The sequence below is a fragment of the Vigna umbellata genome, chromosome 2 (assembly GCF_029865625.1).
Source record: "Vigna umbellata cultivar VRB3 chromosome 2, Vumbellata_1.0, whole genome shotgun sequence".
NCBI classification, from domain to species: domain Eukaryota; kingdom Viridiplantae; phylum Streptophyta; class Magnoliopsida; order Fabales; family Fabaceae; genus Vigna; species Vigna umbellata.
Genome location: NC_142166.1, coordinates 48,484,640 through 48,509,894, shown reverse-complemented (window position 1 = coordinate 48,509,894; position 25,255 = coordinate 48,484,640). Strand labels below are relative to the sequence as shown.

Sequence of the window (25,255 nt, the reverse complement as noted above, 5' to 3'; positions counted from 1 at the left end):
TATTTGGAAATTTAGCCTGTAATTTCAATGATTATTTTCCTGGTAGTTTATAAGCATAAAATTGATATATATTTTATTCTTTTTCAAGGGAGATTTACATTTCTTACGTTTTTTTATTATTGTGAAGAAAAAAACGTATTGGTGAAGTAAGCGAAGAAATTCATAATTAATGAATATGTAACAAAATGAAATAATTTTTATAAACATAAATAATGGAAATTAAAATTTGAAGTAAATAAAATAATCCCGCGATGTAGTTTTACGCTGACGAGCATTCACAGTCACATGTTCCTTAAGGTTTGTCACAAGATTTTGTAACTTTTTGGTCTTGCCTTCAATTCGGGTTAACCCACGAACCACAAAGTAAGGTTTAATTTTAACCTCAACTACCTGTTACCTTTTTCTTCTTAAACACAAATAAATATCGTTCAGAGATTAAACAAGAAAAGAGTAAAAATCAACTATTAAATAACAAATGTGAAAGTAAAGTAGTCAGTATTTATAAATGGAATTAATTTAAAACATACTATTAACATATATTGAATGCTTCTTAACCTGTTTCTTTCAAATTCAATGATATCAACTTAAACCCGTTTTGAATATAATTTTTTTTGTAATAAAAAATAAAATAACATTAGAGTGTGTTTGAAATTAAACTAAACATGTCTTTATTGAGCTTAACGACAAATTAATTTAGAATGTTAATAATTAGAAGTCTTCTTCCTTTGTATTTGAGACTTTGAGTACACGAAAGGCAGCAACAAACTCGCAAGTTGCAACGCAATAATAATAATCCATCCCCAACAACGCACGCAAATGTTAAATCATATTAATAAGCGATTACAATTAATGTCAAACATCCATCTCTTTCTGCCTCATCGTAATCTTATAACCTTAAATATTTCACCTTTTCTTAAACGTAATCTTTCTTTCTTTCTTATGTTTTATTTTTCCTTTCTAAACTTCCAGCCGGAATTCCAAATTAGCATGGGATCTTCGAGGCTATAACGTAACACACACACACATACACAAAAGAAAAAAACCTTGAAAATGCACGGAATTCACTACATGCAAGTATAATTTTTTCTTTCTATTTCTATTTAAAGGGCGTAACAATCATAAACCGGGAATGGTTAATTAACTAACCAATGGATCAATACCAAAATCAATTCTTCTAATTTTAACTCACCAAGATTAGCACTCATTTTGACCATGTTTAATGCTTTCAAGTTAATCATGTCTGCCATCAAAACAAAGAAATCCTGTGTGTATTACTATATTTTCTAAAGAGTAAACAGAAAAATAAGACTACTTCATGTGTTTGAATAGATCGATTTTGTAGCAATGACTATCACTTGAATTTATGTTGATGTTTCTGCTTTCATCATTATTCTTTTCGATATGCAAAACCTGAACTGAAAATTTGGTTTAAAAATTGGAGAGTGTAGTTATAGTCTCACTATGAAGATGTTGCTGTTCATGCTGTATTCTAAAACTGCACGGTCGAATATGTAGATTATATAAATGAGGAAGAGAGATACAAGTAAAGTATAAATTAACAATGAAAAGTTGAAGTTGCAAGGAAAGCATGGAGGAGCAATTAACCAATTAATAGTAATATATAATATATATATATATAGTAACTAAGGTAGGAATGAAGTGAAGGTAGTGTGAGAGTGATATTGAACTTGATCAGTGCAGAATGGTAGCCATGGCAACCTCCCCAAGTTTCTGAAGGTTAAGCTTAACGACGGTGTCCGCAAACATCTTGGTATCAACTCCGGTGTTCCCTTCGGGAATGTCCACAACGTAGGATTCCAACACAACGGTGTAAACCTTACCGTCCTTGTTGAACTCGTTCACCGACGTCACGGAGCGGTAGTTGTGGAGCCTGTGCTCGCCGCCGACCACGCGGAAGCTGAGCAGGTGGTTGACGTCGTCGAGAATCTCGAGGCGCTCGGTGCTGGTGGAGGCAGGGAGGCCAGACACCACGGTGACCTCCCGGATGCTGCCGACGCCGCCGTCGCCGGAGCGCATGTTGCAGCTCTTGATGAAGTGCTTGTACTTCTGCGGGTTGTCGAAGCTTCGAACGAGGGGCCAGACCGTGTGCGCGGGAGCCTCGATACGCTGCGCTATGATGGAGGTGCAGATTTTGGGGGATGGCGCGAACTTGTGGTGCGTGTTGATGATGCTCTCCAGTTCGGTGAATTCCTCTACGGTTAGACCTAGCTCAAGCAGTGCTTCTGAAGCCATAACGGTTAGTTTTCTTTTGATTTGGCCTTTGGGCTTTGCTTTGTGTGTCTGGTTTTTTGAGAGCGTTTCCTACTGTAACCGAGGCAAAGGATGTTCGTGTTCTTCTTCTTCGTCTTCATTCATGAAAACCAGATGAATAGTGAACGTCAAATCCAACAACACGTTTCCTGACGTGACTCTTATTTATCTTTCACCCTTACTTTACTATGCCTCTTTTCTTTTAGACAGATATGCCCTCCATAATTTTTATTAAAATTATGAAACTTGCACTCCGATTTTTTATGTTTTATTGAATCAATTACTTTACACAATTTTGAAAATGTTATTTGTATGTTTTTCATCTATTATATTTTACGAAAAACTAAATATTAAATTTTAACGCAAAAAGTGGTGATAGAACATGGAAGTGGTCGCAATCGATGAAAAGGAAAAGGCTGAGATGGAGATACGCGGTTCATGTGAGTTCTTTAACGAACTCTGACCCTCATATGGACCTACCATTCATTATGTTATGACCAACAAATTTGTGTTATGTTTTTGTTGTTGCAGTATAATGTTTTGTTTTTATGTTCATGGACCTGTTTGTTTACTGTGGTCTCTCACTCTCCTCCGTGCATACCTACCGGATGTCGAAAGACAGGCCCATATTCACTACCTATAAATGGGCTCGCTTCGATTATAAATAAAGTGTGACTATTAGACATACTGATATAACTATGAACATAAAATTAAAAAGAACTTTAATATTAAATAATAAAATAATTATAAAAATAAAATGTACGATATAAAAAATAAAAAATGAAAAAAACTAATTATTATATACCATCATTAATATTTATAACTGTAAAAAGAAGCAAAAGAAGAAGAAAAACAAATTATCAGAGCTAATATTGTAAAAAAAAAAAATTACCAAATATACCTAAGAAATTTACCAATCTTTTCTGTTAGTAAAAAAATGCTGTATCATAATAATGTATATGTACTCTTAAAAATTCATAATTTTAGTTCCTAATTTTGTTTAACTTTTTTATTCTTCGATTTGTTGCTATTTCTAACTCAATTTCGATTTTAAATTTAAAAAAAAAATACTTTTACACTTAAACGTTTGATTAACTAAGTAAGATTTGTTGACTAAAATGTAAAAATAAATAAATAAGATTTAAATATACCCTGAATCATTATCAACACTTGGCACTCTCTCAATCTTGTAAAAGAAAGTCACATATATGAAACTATTCTCTCCTATATCACCGTCTCATGTCCAAAGTACGAGAAACTTGTTTTTTTTTTCTTTTCTTTATTGAACTCCATGACTCAAAGACTAGGTTTATCGAACTCCATTTACATCTCCTTCTTAAAATATATCTATTTAAAAAATATATTGCTTAAATAAACTTATTTCTACTTTAATTTCCAAACTAAATTTGTTTGTTGTTCATCAGTTGAGAATTTGGTTTTTGGAACTCAAATTCTCAATAATACTACTGATTTTTTTTAATTTAAAAAAAGTTAAAGAAAAGAGAGGTAAATAATTGTTTAAGTTGAAAATTCTGTTGTGAAAAATGAGATGTGGGTTGAAAATATGACGTCAATTATATATCTATCTATCTATATATATATATATATATATATATATATATATATATAAACCTCATTTTAAAAACTATTTTTATGGCTTGAGTTATTCTTCAAATCTATTTCTTAAGAATTAGGAACATAAAAAATAATAAAGTTTAATTAAAAAAGTTAAAGTAAAATTAATTAAATAGTTTATTAAAATGGGTTTATTTAAAAAATTCTCTCGTATATATTTTTTATTCATTAAGTCTCCTTTAAAAGAATTATTTGTTCAAGAAAGCTATGCAAGCCTTCCATAATTTGAAAAAAAAAATCATTCTTACAACATAATTAAAAGACAAGTATTTGTTTTATATTTTATCTTTTAATTTTTAAGCTATTAAATCAAACACCATCTAATCAGTTAACTTTATAATGGTAAACTTTTAAAACCTTTTTGAAATTAATAAATTAAAAAATAACTTAAAGATTAAAACAGTAGATTTTGTAATATATATATATATAAACAAAACATACAAGTAAACATAAAAAAGCTAAAAACTTGTCACTGAGTAATCAAGCATAACCAATATGGACAGATAAAGAAAATAATGACTAGTAAAAATAGGAAACATTAAAATAAAAAAAGTTATTTATAAAACGGGAACGTACCTTTATTATATTTTAATGTACGGATAATACTATTCCCAGATGATGGGTGATGTAGTGCAGGCATAGAAGGAAGAATAATTCTCTTGATTCCGCACTCCTAAGGTGCCACTTGACAAGATAATTGATTATGTATTAATTAAGAAAAAGCTTTTTATAAGGTCGTCCAATTATAGTTTAAAGAGAGTTCTTAGATTTCTTTCTGTTTTTGGTTTCAACTGCAAAACCTTGGGTTGGAAAAAGCTCCCAACAAAAAACTATGTTCTATCGCTATTTTTTACTCCAATATTCAACCTTTTTGCTCCCACTTTGCACGTTAACAATAGCGCCACCAAAGACCGCACAATTAATGCAAATAATCTATCATTTCTATGCCTTTTTCTTCGGATTTCTGACTCTATATATTCCTGTCTGTGTGGTTTTCTGGTCTCCATTAGGTAGCAGCTTGTTTGATAAGTTTAAGAAATGGGAATAGCCAGAAAATGTTCATACTGTGGCAAATTAGGTCACAATTCAAGGACTTGTAAAAGTCCTCTCGGTCATGGAAACCTGAAGCTCTTTGGAGTGCAGCTTGACATTTCTTCTTCTTCTTCATCTTCTACTATTTCTTTCTCTTCACCTTCGTATTCTGCCTTGACCAACCACTTCTTCTCTTCATCTCCTTCTTTTCGCGATGAAAATCAAAATTCAGATGCTTTCTTACTCACTGCCAATACCCTCCTATCGAGAATTCAAGACACAAAAAAAGGTTATTTTTCTTTCTTCATCTGTTATTAATTCCAGTTATTAAGGACTTTTTTTTATTTCCATTTGTTTTCAGGAGAAAATCGTGTGTGTACATACTTCTTTGAAATCATTGTTATCAATTTTTAATATGTTTATTTAAGATTTTATAAAATGATAATGTTATTATTCTTATCAGAGAATGAAGTTAGCTTTGTGTGAAGTTGAAATTTGCACTCAATATTGTAATTTGGTCACTCGTTTAGTAGAATATCACATGCTAATGCTATAAATAACTCTTTTAATGAATTTATGGTATGCTGCAATATTATATTAGAAGATTAATTTTAAATATAAACCAACCTTTAATGAATAATAACTAAATAGTCTATTTTTTTTTACTAAAAGTCCAAAAAGAGAAAAATTAATATAAGGTAAAATGAGTTATGTGGTATACGTTATTTTATAGCTTTTTAAATAAATAATCACATTTTATGTTTATAATAAAATAACACTCACTTGCTTTATATTTTTAATAAAGTGACACATCGACACATTTTATTTAAAAATATCACATTAACTAAAATTTGAATAAAAATCGAAAATAAAACTTCAAAAATAAAAAAATAAATTAAAAAAAGGAAAAATACATTTTTTTATGAATAAAATAAGAGGAGCAATATTGTTACGTTATAAAAAAAAGAAATGAATATATATTTAAAAATTACAGACAGTACAGAAAGTATTCTATTAAAAACATAAAAGAAATAAGTTTTTATTTTAAAATTAAAAAGAGTTCGAGTATTATTAGTAAATAAATTTATTGAAGAAAGTAAATCACTTCTTTTTTAAAGTTAAACAAGAGGGCCAAACTAAAAGAGTGCGACTTTACATAAACAATTTCTGACATATCTAAGGTGAAACTATTGTATAATGTATATATAATAAATATTGTTTTACATAGATAAATATTGATGGTGGTTTGTAAGAAAATGTTGTTGTCTGTGGAAAGTTCAGGTGTGGCATGGACAGAGGAGGAACACAAGGTGTTTCTCTTAGGGCTACAGAAGCTGGGGAAGGGAAACTGGAGAGGCATATCGAAAAGTTTTGTCAAAACAAGAACACCTGTGCAAGTTGCAAGTCATGCACAGAAGTATTTTCTCCGACAATCTCACAATACCTTTCACAAAACAAAACACTCTCGTACCTTGTTCCATGTCCCTTCTTCTTCAACTTCCACTTCATCTTCATCTAATTGCACTGCTCAGATGCCACACCCAGATTTAGAACTCAAACTCGCAACTCCCATGCCATTGGAGCTATATCAGATGCATGATTTTTGAGTTTCTCTGTCATATTAACTTCTCTATATATGCAATATCTACTTTTTCTCACCTCAACGTATGTAGTATTTAATATGCAACTTAATAGAGGTTTTTTTAGGATTAAATATACTTTTTTGTGTTTCATTAAAAATAGGAATTAGTTTTTTTTTTTTAAAACTTTGATCTAATTTAATTTTTTAATTTTAAAATTAGGTGAATTTAATCATTTTAATTAAATTTTATTAAATTTATTTAATATTTCAAACAGATTTTATGATAACATAAGTTGTTTACTATCATTTCACTTAGTTAAAAAATAAGTTTAAAGTATTAAATAAATTTAATAAAATTTGATTAAAAAAACTAAAGTTATGTTATTCTAAAGATAAAAAATTAAATTAATCTAAAGAATCACTAATTTCAATTTTTTTGAAGGACAGAAATATATTTAAACATCTTGGTCGAATTAAATTGTATATTCACCTGACACTTAAAATAGTTTCTTATTATAACGCCACTTACTTTATATATTCTTGATGTCAAACCCATTTTCCTGAATACTCATAATAATAACAATCAAATAACATTAAGGATGAATCTTCCACTTATACTAGCTGAAGATACAGCAGAAAAACTGCACACAAGAAATACTTCGGTTACAATGGAAATAATAGACAAGTAGAATAATATGAATTTTACTGTAGCACTTTTTTATACATTAATTATCTTAATAAATTCATATTAATTATTTTAATACGTAAATAATATTGATAGAAGTTACGGTGGTGATATGATAATCAGAATAGTGATGTAGAGAAGCAAGATAGAAAAATATAGTTTAAATAAGAAATAAAAAATAGTTGTATCTTTTGATTATGTTTGTGAGGACAAAAAAAATTGTCGAGAAACAAAAATTAAATCTGAAATAACTATTTTTTTTCTACTTAGTACATTTTTTTTGAAAACCAAGTCGGCCCTGGATAACGTTTTAAAATATAAAAAATTAAGTGTCCCAACCACTAAATTAAAAAAAAAAAGTTTATAAACTTTCATTTCGAAAATGGAAACAGAGTATTGAGTTTCTTATGCTACTTTATTTTGACAAATAATATATTATTTGAAATATAGTTAAACATTTATTGGATGACAACATATTAAAAAAAAATTTACATGAAGTTTTACATATATAGTCTAAAAAATACTATAAAATGATTTTAGAGTTACATAACAATTAATTTTAGAGATGTTAAAATATGTAAAGATTAATTCATTATGAATTCAAGTTAAGTTGAGTTAAAAAAATTAAGTTTTATTTTTCAAATGAACTCACTTAAACTCATAGATTGAACAAAATTCAAGTCAAGCTGAAAATGAATTAATTAATAATCTACTAATTTTTATTGATTTTTTTAATCTTTTTTTTATATATATTTTTAATTTTAATTATTTTTTACTTCTAATTATTAGATTGGTAATTTGATATTTTAAAAATTAAAATGTTATTCAATAATATTTAAAAAGTTTGAATATTTAGTTTATTTGATTTTCAAATATATAAGTTACTTTTTAATTAATATCTTTATGTAAAATAAGTAGTCATTTTTATTATACTGTTGTAAAAACAACGAGTTTAAATAATTTATTTTGATTATAAAAATGTTTTTAAATAAGTCAACTCTTTTAATCAACTAATTTATAATAGATAATGTCAAATTAAGAAATTTCAGACTCAAGAAAGACTAAGATGTGTTGAAATTATTTATTGTTAGTTGAATCCATAATAAGCCATTAAAAGGCATGAACTCGTTTTTGATACCCATAATTAATCTGCTATTGTACAACATCTTGTAAGGTGGGTAAGAGAAAAAAGATTGACATTTACTTCGAATTATAAAACGGAGATGTGTAATGTTACTTTTATGTCCTTGACTCAACTTTGATTTCCTTTATTTTTCTACCATTATTAAAGATATTTGACAGGTTTATCAGATGAACCTAAAGAGAGTAAGCAAAGAAGCTCCCAAAATAAAGACAGTAATGAAGGGTTTTTCGAAATTCCGTTTTAGAGTTCACCAGATTTTTTGTCTACTTTAAATTTTTATTTAAAATCCTTAATAAAGTTTTCTTCCACCAATTGAGTTATTCTTCCAAGTTTCACAATGAAAAAACAAAGGCGATATCAGGACAAAAGACGATTATATATATATTCGAAAATGAATTTAAATAACAATTATTTCATTCTAATCTTGAATGATTCAAAAACTTAAATGGAAGCTTTTGAACAGATTTACTTAATGAAAGTTACATTATCATCATTATGATGCGATGAAGCAAAGGTGAAGCAGCAATAACTCTAATAGGAAGAGTTTATATACATTGTATGAATAAAAATAAGAACGAAAGAAGATTACGTTGTTGTGGTACCTCGTTCTTCAGCAACCTTTGATTCTGGGGGAAGGGTGCAAACCAAGTTCCGGTCACCGTACACATTATCAATACGTCCTGATACACCCAACAAAATTTAATCTTGAGTAGTCTATCTAATTTCAAACACAATGATAGAAGCTGCAAATTCACTAAGATTAGAGAAAAAAACTGTACTTATATATGGTGAAAAATTGCTCACCAACTTTAGAAAATAGCCTCACAACAAAGGTAAATTGGTAGGTTAATTATGGAAATGGTGTCATACCAGTGGAAGGCCAGAACTTGGAAAAACGAAGCCAGGAAGCTGGGAAGGCTGCATATTCTCGAGAGTAAGGTTTTGTCCATGCATCTGCCATGAGCAGTGATGGTGGGTGAGGTGCACCCTGCATAAAATATTTTAGATAAATTGAAACTGTGAGTAAATATGAATGGAGAAGAATAAACAGGAGCCAAAATCCAAACTCATACCTTCAGCACATTGTTGTTGATGTCGGCCTTTCCATTCTCAATCTCAGCAATTTCTTGCCGAATGGAAATAAGAGCATCACAAAACCTGTCTAACTCAGCCTGCAACGAACGAAGTTTAGTTGAATTGGATAAAAAGTTACATCATAGGAAGTAGAAAAAGAGAGGCCATTAGTTTCCTACCTTGCTTTCACTTTCAGTGGGTTCAATCATAAGTGTGCCAGACACAGGAAATGACATTGTGGGTCCATGGAAGCCATAGTCTATAAGCCGCTTTGCAACATCCTCAGGTTCTATCCCAGTAGTGTTCTGCCATAAGCATAGTTTGCTATTAAGCAGATACCGAATAATTCAAATTGGTTGAAAAAAATTCACAGTAACGAATGGTACCTACCTTAAAGCCTCTTAAGTCAATGATGAATTCATGAGCAACAGTTCCATTCGTTCCACGGTAAAGAACAGGGTAATGAGTCTGTAAAACGTACAAGTATAATTAAGTTGAAATGTGAACAGAAACGCATGCAAATGCACCAACCTCCAATCGTTTTGCCATATAGTTTGCCTTCAAAATTGCTGTTTTTGACGCTTCGGTAAGTCCTTTAGAACCCATCATGGCTATGTAAGAGTATGAGATGGGCAATATCAGAGCTGAGCCCCATGGTGCTGCAGAAATGGTACCAACTGGTTGTCTCTTGTCAGGGGCAGGAATGCCACCAGTGGGAACCTTTAAATATGTAACAAATCATCCGATTACAAAGAAAAATTGCAACATAAAGTTAAAGATGATTTTTTCTGTGATATGTAATTTATACATGTCACGGAGAAAGAAAATTATTACCACTGGATGTGAAGGTAAAAATGGTGCCAAGTGTTTCTTTACTCCAATAGGACCCATGCCAGGGCCACCTCCTCCATGAGGAATGCAAAATGTCTTGTGGAGATTCAGATGGCAAACATCTGCTCCAATCCAACCTGGGCTTGTAAGTCCCACCTGTAAACACGAACCAAATCACCATTTTGAAAATTACTCAAACTATTAAATTGCAGACCAAAATGACTATACAACAACAACATCAACAAAATGACTAGTTTGTATAGTGTAATCTTGCACGGTAATATGATTGAAGATATTTCCGTAGAATGCAAAGATGTGCATAAAGACAAACCTGTGCATTCATGTTAGCACCATCCATATATACTTGTCCTCCGTTATCATGAATAATCTTGCATATCTCATCAATGCCTTCTTCGTAAACACCGTGAGTTGAAGGATATGTTACCTACGATTTATAAGAAAACCAACACAAATGAATGTTTAAATACAAAATTGACCAAGATGTTCCTCCAAGCTAAAAGTTAATCGAAACAGAGCAAGTAAAATTCAAATACATGAAGCAAGTTGTACCATAAGTGTAGATAAGTTGTTCTTGTGTGTTTCAGCAGCCTTCCTCAACTCTTCAATATTGATGTTTCCCTTGGAATCGGTTCCGATTGATACAATTTTCATTCCACACATAGCAGCACTGGCAGGATTCGTACCATGTGCAGACACTGGTATAATGCAAATATTGCGGTGGTGGTCTCCTCTTGCCTACAGTTTGTCCAATTTGTAAAATAAGTACGCATCACAGAAATTTTAGAATATCAAAGTAAATAATGTAATGGAAGACACTGCATGCAGCAAAGTAAATCACAGTAGATTGCAAACATGTTCATAATGGTGAATGAAGCCAGCATACCAAATGATATGCACGAATAACCATCAATCCAGCGTATTCTCCAGCCGCACCCGCATTAGGTTGCAAGGAGAAGGAGTCAAACCCAGTGATTGCACACAACAAGCTACCCAAATTTTTGAACATTTCCTGGTACCAAATTTGCTTGTTTAGACACAGAAAAATTGATATCCCGTATTTTTATTAATTTAAATCACTTTTATTATATTTAACCTTGCATGTACCTGATAACCTTGAGCCTGTTCGATTGGTGCAAAAGGGTGAATGTTAGCAAAGTTAGGCCATGTCACAGGCATCATTTCAGTGGTTGCATTCAACTTCATTGTACAAGATCCCAATGGGATCATGCTATGGCACAATGAAAGATCTTTCGCTTGTAGCCTGTGAATGTACCTGAGCATTTCATGCTCAGTGTGGTACCTATTTAAGGGCAAATGGAATATACATGTTAAAGCTTCCACAATATAATGGCTTGAATTCAACTTATGTTCAAAGAGATATACATGTTAAAGATAGGGTGTGTTAGATAAGGACTCTTCCTAATTAGTCCTGAAGGAATTGCAATCTGAACTTCTGGTGCAAGGGAGGTAGCTGTGAAGGATACCTGCACATAAATTAATTAAAGTTTTAGACCTTCTTATGGTAATGAGTAATGATAAAATTGACAATTACGAACATTGCATACGTAAGAAAGCTTACATGTTTGCCGTTAGAAAAAACTTTGAAAAGGTTATCAACATCCTCCAAGGTTGTTGTTTCATCAAAGGCAACAGTGATCTGAAAAGCACCAAACTCAATAATCCAAAGACATGAAAACAAACGCAGTTGCTTTGATGCAATAAAAAGTAACACTCACTGTGTTCCCATCAACAACCCGCACATTTATTTCATTTTTGTGAGCAACATCAGCAATTTCTTGAGCATTGGTGGTCTTAATTTTCACAGTGTCAAAGAAGGGATGGTCCTGAACTTCCACGGTACCAAGTTTCTTTAATCCCAGGGCAAAGACCCCAGCAAGGCCATGAACTCGTTGGGCAATGGTTTTAAGTCCTTCAGGTCCATGATACACAGCATACATAGCAGCCATGTTTGCAAGCAATGCCTGAATAGAAACAACAATCATCAAACAAAATCAGTTAACTAAACACGGCCCCAAAAATACATTAGTGCAGCAATGACATTTGTCTATTTCTAGCAAGTTATTCAAATAAAAATGATTGAAATGGTAAGTGAAAATTTAGAAATTAAAATCCGTCAGCACAGATAATAAAATAAAACTATGAGATGTTATAAACGTTAACTCAGTTTCTCTGCATCTGGTTTCAACTCCATATATAACTTCTTTTTTTCCTTTTGTATGGCACCACTTATCATATGGTTCATATATCTCAGTTTCTGCTTTTATCCTTTTCTTTTCTTCTCGCCACTTAAATTCATCCTAAAATATGGTAGAAGTTGAGTATCTCTTCTATCTCCTCGTTTATCCTCTAGATCATTTTTATCATTTATCATACGTGTCACTTTCTCACTTACCTGTTCTTTTTCTTCCTATTTATCTCTTGCTGTCATCATAATACACTCCAGAACGGAGTCTAAGTTTATATTTCTCCAAACTGAAATCATTTGATTAAACCAAATGAGGGAGAAGAAGGAGGGTGTTACCTGAGCAGTGCAAATGTTGCTGGTGGCCTTGTCCCTGCGAATATGCTGCTCCCTAGTTTGCAAGGCCATTCTCAAAGCCGACTTTCCACAAGAATCAACACTGAGCCCAATGATCCTTCCGGGTACCAACCTTTTATACTCTTGTGATGTGGCCAGGAACCCAGCATGTGGACCCCCATAACCCATTGGAACACCAAACCTCTGAGTAGACCCAACAACAATGTCCACCCCAAGTTCCCCAGGAGGCTTCAACATAGTTAGAGCCAACAAATCAGTCGCCATAACAACCTTAACTCCATGTGCATGAGCCTCCTTAACAAACTCCCCATAGTCCAATACCTCACCCTCAGTTCCCGGATACTGAACAAGAACTCCACAAACATCACCGGATCCGTAATCCACATCGTTAACATCTACAACAACAACCTTAATCCCGAAACCAGTTGCTCTGGTCATGCAAATGTCAATAGTTTGAGGGTGACAGTTATTGGCTATGGCAAAGGTCTTCCTCTTCCCCTTGTGAATGTTGTTACACATCGACATTGCTTCAGCAGCCGCAGTTCCTTCATCGAGCAACGAAGAGTTGGACATTGGAAGAGCGGTGAGATCTGCGACCATGGTTTGGTAATTCATGAGGGACTCGAGACGACCCTGAGAGATCTCAGCCTGGTAGGGAGTGTACTGAGTGTACCACGCAGGGTTCTCCATGATGTTCCGCAAGATCACGGGTGGCACGTGCGTGTTGTAGTATCCCATCCCGATATAGGACTTGAAGCATTTGTTCTTTGATTCCAAGCTCCTCATGTGCACCATCATTTCGGACTCTGTCAATCCCTCATCGAAGGTGTTGAAAGACATTTCTTTCCGACGGATGGATTTGGGAATGGTGGCGTCGATGAGGGAGTTGACATTGCCGAAGCCACATGTCTGGGCCATTTTGGTTAGCTCATCTGATGTGGCAGAGTTGTGACGTCGAGGGAGCGTGTCGCTGGGCTTGAGTGCCTCCACTGAAATGGATCGAGATGTTACATTGCTTGCATGGTGTCTGTTGTTTCCGTTCAAGTTTTCTTGTTTGGTTCTTGCAAAGGAATGAGAAACATACGACAGACGCCGTGAATGGGAATGATCCTTCGTGGAAGAAATCAGCCTCTTTAGAATTGCCCTATTTGCTAGCCTCCTTGCACGTTCCATTTGAATGTGGGAAAGGGAAATAGGATTGGGGTGATCTTGTTTTGTCTATGATTCTAGGTGTGCGTTGGAGAGAGTCTTAATGCAAGAGTGTGAGTGTGTTGGAAAAACACCACCCAGGTTTCATCACATTCAAAGGTTGAATTTTGAGTTGGAAGTGAAGATTAGAATGAGTGGTTTGGTCGGTGATAACGCATGTCTCTCGTAGTGTTCATGCGGGTGTGAACAAGAGCATGACGATGAAAAACATCCCAATTGGATTGGGAGATCTTGATTCTTGATTCAGAGACAACGTTTACAATTTGTTGAATGATGCATTATGTGAAACCATTGCTTGTAAATGGACAATATAAATAACTTGGATCAATGCATCGAGTTTCTCTCTCCAGCAACAGTGATGATGACCTTCGGATTAATCTCACGGTGGAGAGGTAAAAGCTAAAGAAATTCTCACATTTTTACTTCGGTCACTCTTTGACTTTTATTTTTGTTCAAACACTCGTATCTTTTCTTAGTAAATATAATTAAAAGGTTCACAATATCGCTGAATAAAAAAATCATCTACTTAACTGATGATTTGTCCGTTCTTCAATTTAATCTCCAAATGTTGAAATAAAAAAAAAAACTACAGCTTATTGAGAAATTTAAAAATATCGTAAAATATTGCTCGCAAATTCTAGTATTTTTTTTAATTTTTAGTATCTCTATTTATTTAATTAGTATAGTTACTCGTGTCATGCGATGCACAAGAATATTTGAAAATTATCAATATAAAATAAACACATTAAATTAAATATCAATTAATAATGTTCACAATTTAAAATTATATTACATACTTATATTGTAACTAATTAAGTCGTATTGATTTAATGTTCCATTGCACTGTAAATTACACAGATAAATATGAATACTATATATGTATGATTTATATTTTTTTGAATTATAGGCATTATGCTAAAATTTATAATAATTACTTAAAAGATATAAACATTCTTTTACCGTTAGTATTGACTTTACATGAGAAATAAAGGAATCTACTTTTTTTCGAATTATAGGAAAACGATTCGTTCTCAAATTCACTTATTGAGTAAAAAAAATCATTAATTATCAAGAGATAAAATTTGTTAGTATTAAAAATTAGTTAAAAATTTCAGTTTATTAATTGATTATCAATGACAAAAATTTAATTGAAAAAACGTTCATTAATAAATTTTACCGGTGAATAATTTTTTTTAATTACTAAATATAGAAAATTCTATTAATAATTATTATCGATTCAAAATTGTTGATAATCATTAATAATTATTGACAAATTCTAGTTATTGATGAAATTTATTAATAATTATCACGGATTAGATATTAAGTTCACGTTTTTTTATAAAATTCACGCTTTATTTTTTTAAGATGATGTATTGAGTTCGTTTATTCTTACTTTTCTAAATATTTTAAGAATCTAGTTTCAAAATATTGAGTTCGATATACTATTATTTATCAATATCATTCAAGTGATTTCATAAACCTTTAAAGATATTCATTATATTTAATCTATTAAGCAAAGTCATACTTAATTTAAATATAAATAATTCATTTAACTGATTTGATAACAAATTTTTCTAAGCAAAATAATGTTTTTTACCCTTATTATTACATTTAGTCAAATATTTCTAAGACACATTTTTACGAAACTCATTCGATATAATTGATTATTACTACAAATAATTTCTGAAAAAAAACCAAATAATTGATTATTTAATTAAGAAAGTTAATTATTTTTTAGATAATTTATTATTTGTTCTTTCATGGCTTAAAATAAATCTAAAAAATAAAAGAAAGTTATAATTATAATATAATTAATTCTTTTGTTCCTCATGTTGTTGACCGATATTTTTCTCTAAAAAATTCACAAAAGTATACTCAAAGATAAATCAGGTAACATTAATAGAGTGCACATAATGTACTATATGAATTGAATGAAACATGTTTTGATATTATAAATAATAATTAGGACTACACATGTCTGTAATTTGTAAAGCAGAAAGATAATATATAATGTGCTTGATTAGAGTTAAAAATATCAATTTTAGGGTGCTATATAGGTGATAATTTTATTAAAAAAATTCTGTGATAACTTATTTTATATATATATATATATTCTTAATGAGTATGTGCAATCAGACATTAGTTAATATTAGTCAATATATAGGATATTAGAGGAAAATGAATACAAGGAAGAAATAGTTGTGCTTATTAGTAAAGAAAGCCTCTAGATAAATCCATAAGAAGCATCGCTGCCTGAGCTACTTCATCCATTGGAGACTCTTGCTTCAAAGCTGAATCATCCCTCAAACTTACAGAAAAATCTTTCAAATGAATCCTCACTTTCTGCTCCTCAGATAATGTTCCTCTATCAGTCTTGAACTTATTCTTGAACCCTGCAAAATGGTTTCTACGACACTTCTTTTCCTTCTGATGACGAACTCTAGACTTTGCATCCATGCAACTATTCGCAGCTTCTGCCATTGCCCTTCTTGCCTTCCTCTGCCGAATGCCACAGGCATTGCAAAGTGACTACACACCAAGATGTTGTTACTTTTTAATCTATTTCTTAATTAATTTTCACAAAACTTCAAAGCATCAGATGTAAAAGAAGTAAGGGAAAACTACCTTAGGACCATAAGGACCACTCCTCCAGAGTGGGGTACTGGTTGTGTTACAATCTGCACAAACCCTAATTATATCGAATGCTTTGTTTGTGGCTAAATTATTGCTAGGTGGGCTCATCATTTTTCTCGTCAACCTCACATTTGAAGACAACCATTTTTCATACTCGTAATTTCCTCTTCTGTTCTCTTGCTCCTCTATTTCCTCTTCTGCTAGGTGGCCACACGCGCTGCTATTTGGATCCGCCATAACCGACTTATTACGTTGAGTGGACGACGTAAATTGCTGATTATCTGATGATCCACCATGAAATACAAACTTCACATCCTAATGTGAAAGATCAAAGACTATTAATATTAGTTGCACAGTTCAGACTAAAATTGAAAGACAATGAATATTTCTGCACTGATATATGTTAGAATGGAAATTGTAGAGAGTTGAAGATGAGTGGTGATTGATAAAAATGAAAAGAATAAGATCGTGCCTCTTGATCAGCATGTCTGAAGTATCTGATATCTTTGGCCTGGCTTTGGTCTAATATGTGGAAGAAGGAGTAACATGAGAGAGTTGATTGGTGATTATCAGGAGAAATGAAGAGATGAGTTTGATCTTGTATAGTAGGAGCTGGTAGGTTCAGAGAAACAGAAGTCATGGAAGGAGGAAAGAGAGAGAAAATGAACTGCATACAAGTAAAATATTCTAAAATCGGAACCACGAGGTGCTAGGGTTCTTATACAAGGAGGCAAGGGCTAAGGACACAACAGGTATCAGCCAAGCATTCACGTGAGCAATATATATATATATATATATATATATATATATATATATATATATATATATATATATATATATATATATATAAATATAAATAGTTTTTTTTATGGGAAAAAAAGTAGTTTATGTGAATACAGACAGAAAGACAAAAAGAAAAAGTGAAATAAATGTATAATGATAATAAATTTAAAAACAATTGTGAAGATGAGACAAGGAAAAATAAAGCTGTAGAATGCAAGTACTTGGAACCGACAAAAACCATATCTGCGATATTTTCAGTCCCCCCTCATAGTTCAACCCCATTATATATATTTAAAAGAACTGTATATTTATTATATTTTATAATACTTTTTCTATATAGTAATTGTGCAGAATTTATGAATTTTCTTCACTTTGGAATAATGAAGAGTGAGATGAGGATTTTGCAGATCTGAAAAGATGGATAGAGATATGGATGAAAGGCAAAACTTCTTAGTGTTGCCAAAAAGAAAATCAAGTGCTACCACTGCACCCAGTCTCGTGACAGAGATAGCCTCACAGTCCCCACACCTTTTTGCTATCAACCATGCCCGCCATTGTTTTTTTCTTTTCTTTTTCATCACTTCTATCCTTTCTGAAAATAAAGTTAAGGAACTGTTTCACGATCCTGAGTAAATTTTTCTCTTAATAAATAATTCAAAAAACTGTTAAAAATCTTACATCATTTGAAAATAAAATCAAAATCCAACTAAATTTATAACATGTAAATTAAATATGTTGACAAGTCAACTTTTAAATTTATTTAATTTTACAAAATTAATTTATAAAGTGAAATTTATATTCACTTATTACTAAAAAATTTTCTTAATTAATGATCAATTTTAGTGGTTAAAAATAAATAATCATTATAGTAACTAATTTGATATTAATTTCAAACTAAAAATTATTGGTAAGTAACATAGTTTTTATCATGAATAAAATATTATAATTGATAACTAAAATAGTTTTTAGTATAATTTTGTATATAAATTGATAATTAACATTAATTCCTAAAATTTTGGTTATAAAAAAATTGATCTTTAACAAAAGTTGTCACGGTTAAGAATTTTCTTATAGTATATATACTACAAAATCACTGTCTTTATTCGATTTAAGATTTTTAACAGGTTTCCTCGTCTTGAAATATATACGTGACTAAATATTAATTCAATAATTTGATAACAATTCGATAACGAGTGAGATGATACACTCAATAAATAATAAATTTTTTAATAAATTCTAAATCATAACTATTTTATTATATGTAAAAATGAACTTTAAATTTAGTTCAATAATAATTTTGAAAAAGTTAAATAGATTTAAACTCATTTTTCTAACGATGCATATTTTATTATTAAAATAACATATATGTATCCGTGCATAATAGGATATGAATGACATTGTGTCTTGAAGAGAAAAGAAGATGAGATAGTGTCAGTGATGGAGGCTATTTGTCTGAATATAGATGTGTGATAGTACAAATGGTAGAGTCAAAAATTTAGAGGGGCCATGGACCACGGTGGTATTCGGCTAAATGACACTACAATCGGTGGCCGATTTCATCTTTCCTCATCTGCTTTTCTGACGGAAATCGAGTCATTTGTCTTTAAGCTACAACCGCTCTAAAGGAAAGTAAACGCGGTAAGATTTTCTTATGGCAAGTGGCGTTGTGTTAGAAAAATTCCTCCAAGCAAGTTTACAATTATTTATGATTTAACAGAAACACGACAATTGATGCCTAGGATTTTAAAAAGTTGGGAGAGAATGAACTAAATAAAATAAAAATTGAAGCAAAATTCAGGTTAATTAATGTGTTTTTAGAGATAATATTCTGTTAAAAGAATTTTAAAATGACTGTTTAAAGATAACATGTAATTAAACTAGTATCGACCGATACAAAGTCGTTCTGAAAGGGCAAGTTAATCTAATTAATTGATATCAAACTCCTCCGTCTGGGCCTGTAATGAAGAAAAAACACATGCACTTTAAAAATTTAAACCTTGGCAATCAATTGTTAAAAAATGTTTTTAATTTATTGTTGTACACGATTTTTTACTTTCAATATTTTTTTAAATTATAAAACATGACTTTGATATATTAATTCCAATTTTTGAATTAATTTAGCTTCTGTAAGTTGTAACATCCCAAAAATACAGTATAAACTATATGATAGAATAATTACAATTAATCATAATTCAGATTAGTCTTAAAATTTACAAGAGCATACGGTTCTTGGCCGAACGGCCTTTACAAAAGAGTTACTCACTTAAACTATGCAGAATCAGCAAACATGACCGAACGATTTACAAAAGGAATTATCGAGCGGCCAAATAAACTCAAAAGGAAAGGTGACCACCTTACACTCAAACTAAACTACTGACCGAACGTCCTATTGTTCGGTCTTTACTTCTACTTCTACCAAATTTTCTTCTTCCAGCGCCTCTTTCAGCAGCTCGTCTCCTTTTGCTCACATCCACACGGATAATCATTGCAACGACAAGGACGGACGTACAAAACCAGACAACACAGGAAATACAGGGTAAGCTTATGTAATTTAATTCAAGTATACACATACATTTCGCATATTCAAACACATCAAATACATTTCAACATTCGTTTCAAGCAAGGCCTACTACTAGACTGACTGTCCGGACTGTATGAAATCTGTGTAGCTACGACGTTCGTGCACCCAGGTGATGTAGTAACTGGAATACTCTCATCAGCTGCCACCCGAGGTTAGTCCTATCTGTCTAAAGTACCCCTAAGGACTAGGACCTCATGCCGTTCCCACACATGACCTACCCTCCTCTACGTGAGGACGAGTACTCACGGAACATCAGGATGAACCGCCACCTAAGCATTACCACTTTCATACTTTACCATTTCAATATTCATTCATGAGTCGTTCCTCCCCGGAACGCTCGTTCAACATTCACAACATTTCATCCAACTCTTATACTCTTCATCTTTTATTATCCATCATTTTAATTTCATCTTTATCACCAATTCCAAGAACATCAAATACCGAACGTTCAGTCCTCACTCGGAACGAGGATGAACACTAGGAACGAGACTGAGAAGTATCCCGTTCTAGAATAGAATAAGACCGAGAGGGTTATTGTTAGATGTAGGAATAAACCAAATACAATTATATAATATATGACGAACGTTACTTGCAACATGAATCAGTTAAATGAACCGACTCTCGTGAGCTCGAACCAATACTCAAATAAAATATCAAGTAAGGAGGCTTTAGGCCGAATACAATGAATGTAGACACGTCAAGACGTTAAAGAACCATACTTAGAATAATTCATATACAGAAACCCAATGCCAGTCAATGACCGAACATGGTAAAAGGAAATTCTACTGAAGTTGGACGAACGCTATTTCATCAAGATTGATCAATTATAAACTAGTACAGGCGCTTGGTATAAGACCGAGCACCACTCATTACGAGTGCTTGGTGTGAGACCGAGCACTAATTAAACTTATAATAGGAACATTAATAACAATAAATATAATAAGATACGATGGAGATAGTGTTTAAGAATAACTAAATATACAAATACATATATTTACAATAATAAAGTTTATCACTGAATACTCAGATGCAACTACGCTTGACCGAACGCTCAAGCACAGTATTATCACAAGAAGACGCTCGTCCTCAACTAGGATTCTTTCCAAATGAAAGAATCAAGTTTCAAACAAGATTACTAGAAACACCGAACGGTCAAGGACCGTTCAATGACGAACGTACATTATCATAGGGAAAGTTCATATTCAGAATTCATTTACATTCAAACTCATTTCTCAGCATATAACTTCATAATTTTATACATTCATGTCATAGTACATTTCATATTCCTCATACATCAGCTCATAATAGTTATCATATACCAAATAATCCAATATCACAAAAATCATGCTTCATGCAACTCAAAGAACGTCCATGCAGCACAGTAAAATATACAAATTAAATTAAATAAGCTTCCCTTACCTTTGAGCGTGAACGAACGTTCCAAGAGGCAGAAATGGGATTCGCCTGACTAAACTTCTTCTACCCTCACGCTCAACAATCCTTTAAACTAAATCAACCAACAGACCAACTATTTCAGAATAAAACTATGGACTCATGTAACCAGAAGTTGGTTTTGCATGTGTCAGGGAACGAACGACTAAAGGAGGATAAGAACTTACCAGTTCAGACTCAAAACCGATCGGTTCAAACTGAAGCTTAGGACGCCGGAAACACTTCTACGGTGCCTGAATAGTGATTGGAGAAGAGAAAAGGTAAGGTTTCTTAGAGAGAAGGGAGAACTTTTAGTGAGAAGGAGGAGAAGATGAGAAGTTCAGAGTTTTGGGAAGAAGGGTGCATGCAGAAGAGAGTGGGACGGAGGTTTTCAGAAAAATCATTTTCTTCCCACGTCAAAACGAGCGTCCGCTCATCTGCCGACACCTGCCTTCCACTATCTGATTTCTGATCCTCATTGCTTGACACCTGACGTCCGTGCAGAGAGATTTTTTGGTGCGTTTTAATGATTCAGACAGGAGGAATTTTTGGTGCGTTTATTGAGATCTGACATAAGTGTTGATTAATGTGGTGTTAGACCCACAGTAAGTTCAATACTGATTGGGCCAATTATTGGATTTAGTTTAAAGAATTTTTATGCTATGTAATGCGTTAAAGGAGTTGTGTGGTATTAGGTTAAATTCCATGGAGATCTAGATTGGTAAAATATTGATCTGATAGGCGTTTATAAGGGGTTATACATAAGAGATAATGAGTTGGATAGTAGAGAAGAGACTTTAAAGATATGTAATGGAATTAAATAAGACGTTGGAAAATAATAAAGACAGAAAAGGAGATTAGAAATTAGGAAAAAACAATGATAAAAGGTAAGGTTGGGCATAATTAATATAAGTGTACTGAACTTTAGTTTATCTGTATTTTTTTATACTATAAAAACTAAACTATTTGTACTAAAATTAAATTATACTATTTTCAAGTTCAGTTTAAAAAAACTAAATTTTTACAGTTAACTGCAAAATCCATTATTTATTATTTAATCTCATACACGTAACTATTGGTTTACCTAAATTATCTTTATTATTTAATCTCATAATTATTATTTTAATTTTATTAAAAAATAAAAATTGACATGAAATTATTCTTTATCATAAATATTATGAATATCTTGTATTATATGGTATCATAGTTAAAAATAAAAACGTCATATATATATATATATATATATATATATATATATATATATATATATATATATATATATATATATATATATATATATAGGGTTAAATATGTTTTTAGTCCCTAAACTATTGGTCGTTTCTGGTTTTTGTCCCTCTTCCAAAGTAAGGTACAATTTGGTCCTCATTCTTTAGAAAAACGTTCGTTTTAGTCCTCAAAATTTTGTTTTTAGTCCTCAAAACGTTCGTTTTTTCGACTAAAACGAAAGTTTTTTAAAGATTGAGGACTAAATTGTACCTTACTTTGGAAGAGGGACGAAAACCAGAAACGGTCAATAGTTTAGGGACTAAAAACATATTTAACCCATATATATATATATATATATATATTTGTTTTCTTTCAAATTATTTAAAAAATTAGTTTTATGGTTAAATTAAATTATATATCTAATTTTTCTTTATAATTTATGGTATAAAAGAAAATGAAAAGTTGTGAGACAAACATAATTTAAACGTAAAAGGTTAAATATATTTTATATTTTGTAAGAATAATTTATTATTAAACTAGATATGTTTTTGTTATGGGAGTTAAAAGCAAGTTTTGAAGAAAGAAAATTAGGAAAAAGAATAAAAACATAAAAGGAAAACAAAAATATATAAAATTTATTAGAATTGTATGTTAATTTTAATTATTTGTTTATAGAAAATATTATAAAATTATTTAATTTTATTTATTTAATAAGGTTTGAAATAAATCTAAAGTATTTAACTTGAGGTTTAAGAGTAAACTTTTAAATAAAACAAACTTCTAATAATTAGATTTATTCTTGAAACTATATTAACTTGTGATAAATGATTTATGATATTCTTGAAACTATATTAACCACGTGTCAAATCATTTGCTCCATTGTTGAGTTTGACAACTATACAATTGGGTTCACTATTAAAATTACGGACCACGCTATTTTAACAACTTTTTTTAACAATTTTTTGATAATAGACGATGTGTCACTATTTTATTGATTCGTATATTTGAAACGGACCAATCACACGCTACCACATAGGTTGTTATTAAAAAGTTGTCAAAAAAAAGTTGTTAAAGAGACATTTTTCTAAAATCACACAGAGCGGACATGGCGATAGATTGTCACACTAACAATTGCTCCGGTTAGCTACAACATATTTCATACTTTAAATCTTTTTGGAAACACTCATTGGATAATTTCCACTTATCAGGAAATGACATCGTTGATAGTGTGATCGTCAACCAGCTAATATGTTTTGGTGTAAAACCACTTAAAAATGGATTTGTGAGACTGAGCGACGGTGGAGTTGCTATTATGTTCTAAGATAATGGTACTTTGACAATATTTTCTTGACAACATTTTAACATCATCTACTTGTTATTATGTGATTGGTCCAAAATTACTCTACAATCAATAATAATAATCATAAACACCAACATGGACCGATCACAGAATGACACATAGATAATGTTAAAATGTTGTCAAAAAAATGTTGTCAAAGTATCATTATCTTATATGGTTGGTAACTTACATTAATGGATTAAGAAAACCTTCTACACTAATTTATATATATATATATATATATATATATATATATATATTTCCAGCCAAACATAGTTGAAAATGATTAAAATTTGTCTTCCTTTATATTTTGAAAGCATGAAAAATGAAAAATATCATGAAGAGATCCCCCAACAAAACATATATACAATTGTATGTACTGAAGGACTATTGAAACCAAATTTTTACACACTTAATTTTGTGGGTCATATTGTCTATATTATTTTATGGTTAATATTGTGGTGAAAAATAGACTGCTTGTTCTTCTTAAGATGTTCTATGCAGGGGTTTCTTTGTTTACAACTATTGCCTTCTTCCCTATAGCGGAAGAGTATTTTTAATGCTTTTTTCATCAATTAAAATTGGTGAACTCTTAAGGCACCTAAGAGCAACCTCTTATATTTTACCAAAAGAAAATTGTTTAGACATCAAACTCCCGATATAAATATTTGATCTAGAAATTTATTCTCCAAAAGAGGTGATTGGTTAAGCATCAGACTCCTAATATAATAATTTAATAATGAAATTTATTCTTTTCTAAGAGACAATTGGTTGAGCATCATACTCTTAATATAAAAATTTGGTTACAAAACTTATTCTCCCAATATAGGTGATTTGTTGAGCGTATAAAAATTTGGTCAAGAAATTTATTCTCCCAAAAGGAGATGAGCATTAGATTTCTAATTAAAGCTATCAAAACGGGCGAACCGACCCGGTCCGGTCTACTACGGGTTGGTCACTTAATGAGTTAACCCAACCCGACTCATTTATTGGCAAGTCAGAAAAATTCGAATCCGGTCCTACCCATCACGGGAGTTGATGAGTAAATGGATTGGCTCACTCGCTCACTTAATTACAATTTTTTTAAATAAAAAAATTACAAACTTTTTATAATTCAAATCTAAAAAAATTTCACTCCCAACATGGGTGTTTAATTAATTTTGAAAATAAGGAACTTAAATAATTTTTTCAAGCAAAAACAAAATAATAAATATAT

General features: G+C 31.4%; 3 protein-coding genes and 1 pseudogene across 3 annotated transcripts; 1 reads left to right on the top strand and 3 right to left on the bottom strand.

The window, feature by feature from the left end:
- Positions 1–1,496: 1,496 nt before the first annotated feature.
- On the bottom strand, positions 1,497–2,481 carry LOC124826066 (abscisic acid receptor PYL2 pseudogene; annotated as a pseudogene).
- A 2,448-nt stretch (positions 2,482–4,929) lies between these two features.
- LOC124826065 (transcription factor MYBS3-like) lies at positions 4,930–6,588 on the top strand. Its single transcript, XM_047298824.2, has 2 exons — positions 4,930–5,227; positions 6,220–6,588. Exons 1-2 carry the CDS (start codon positions 4,945–4,947, stop codon positions 6,543–6,545), a joined length of 609 nt encoding a protein of 202 aa, XP_047154780.1. The 5' UTR covers positions 4,930–4,944; the 3' UTR covers positions 6,546–6,588.
- A 2,169-nt stretch (positions 6,589–8,757) lies between these two features.
- Positions 8,758–14,296, bottom strand: LOC124826076 (glycine dehydrogenase (decarboxylating), mitochondrial-like). Its single transcript, XM_047298834.2, has 15 exons — positions 12,818–14,296; positions 12,012–12,257; positions 11,855–11,932; positions 11,659–11,759; positions 11,380–11,575; positions 11,159–11,284; positions 10,825–11,010; positions 10,586–10,699; positions 10,258–10,410; positions 9,955–10,143; positions 9,814–9,891; positions 9,603–9,728; positions 9,423–9,521; positions 9,220–9,337; positions 8,758–9,029 (listed from the first exon to the last, which is right to left on the bottom strand). Exons 1-15 carry the CDS (start codon positions 14,006–14,008, stop codon positions 8,935–8,937), a joined length of 3,096 nt encoding a protein of 1,031 aa, XP_047154790.2. The 5' UTR covers positions 14,009–14,296; the 3' UTR covers positions 8,758–8,934.
- Positions 14,297–16,208: 1,912 nt separating this feature from the next.
- On the bottom strand, positions 16,209–17,350 carry LOC124826064 (putative GATA transcription factor 22). Its single transcript, XM_047298823.2, has 3 exons — positions 17,151–17,350; positions 16,670–16,993; positions 16,209–16,573 (listed from the first exon to the last, which is right to left on the bottom strand). The coding sequence occupies exons 1-3, from the start codon at positions 17,316–17,318 to the stop codon at positions 16,253–16,255; spliced, it is 813 nt and encodes a 270-aa protein (XP_047154779.2). The 5' UTR covers positions 17,319–17,350; the 3' UTR covers positions 16,209–16,252.
- Between the last annotated feature and the right edge of the window lie 7,905 nt (positions 17,351–25,255).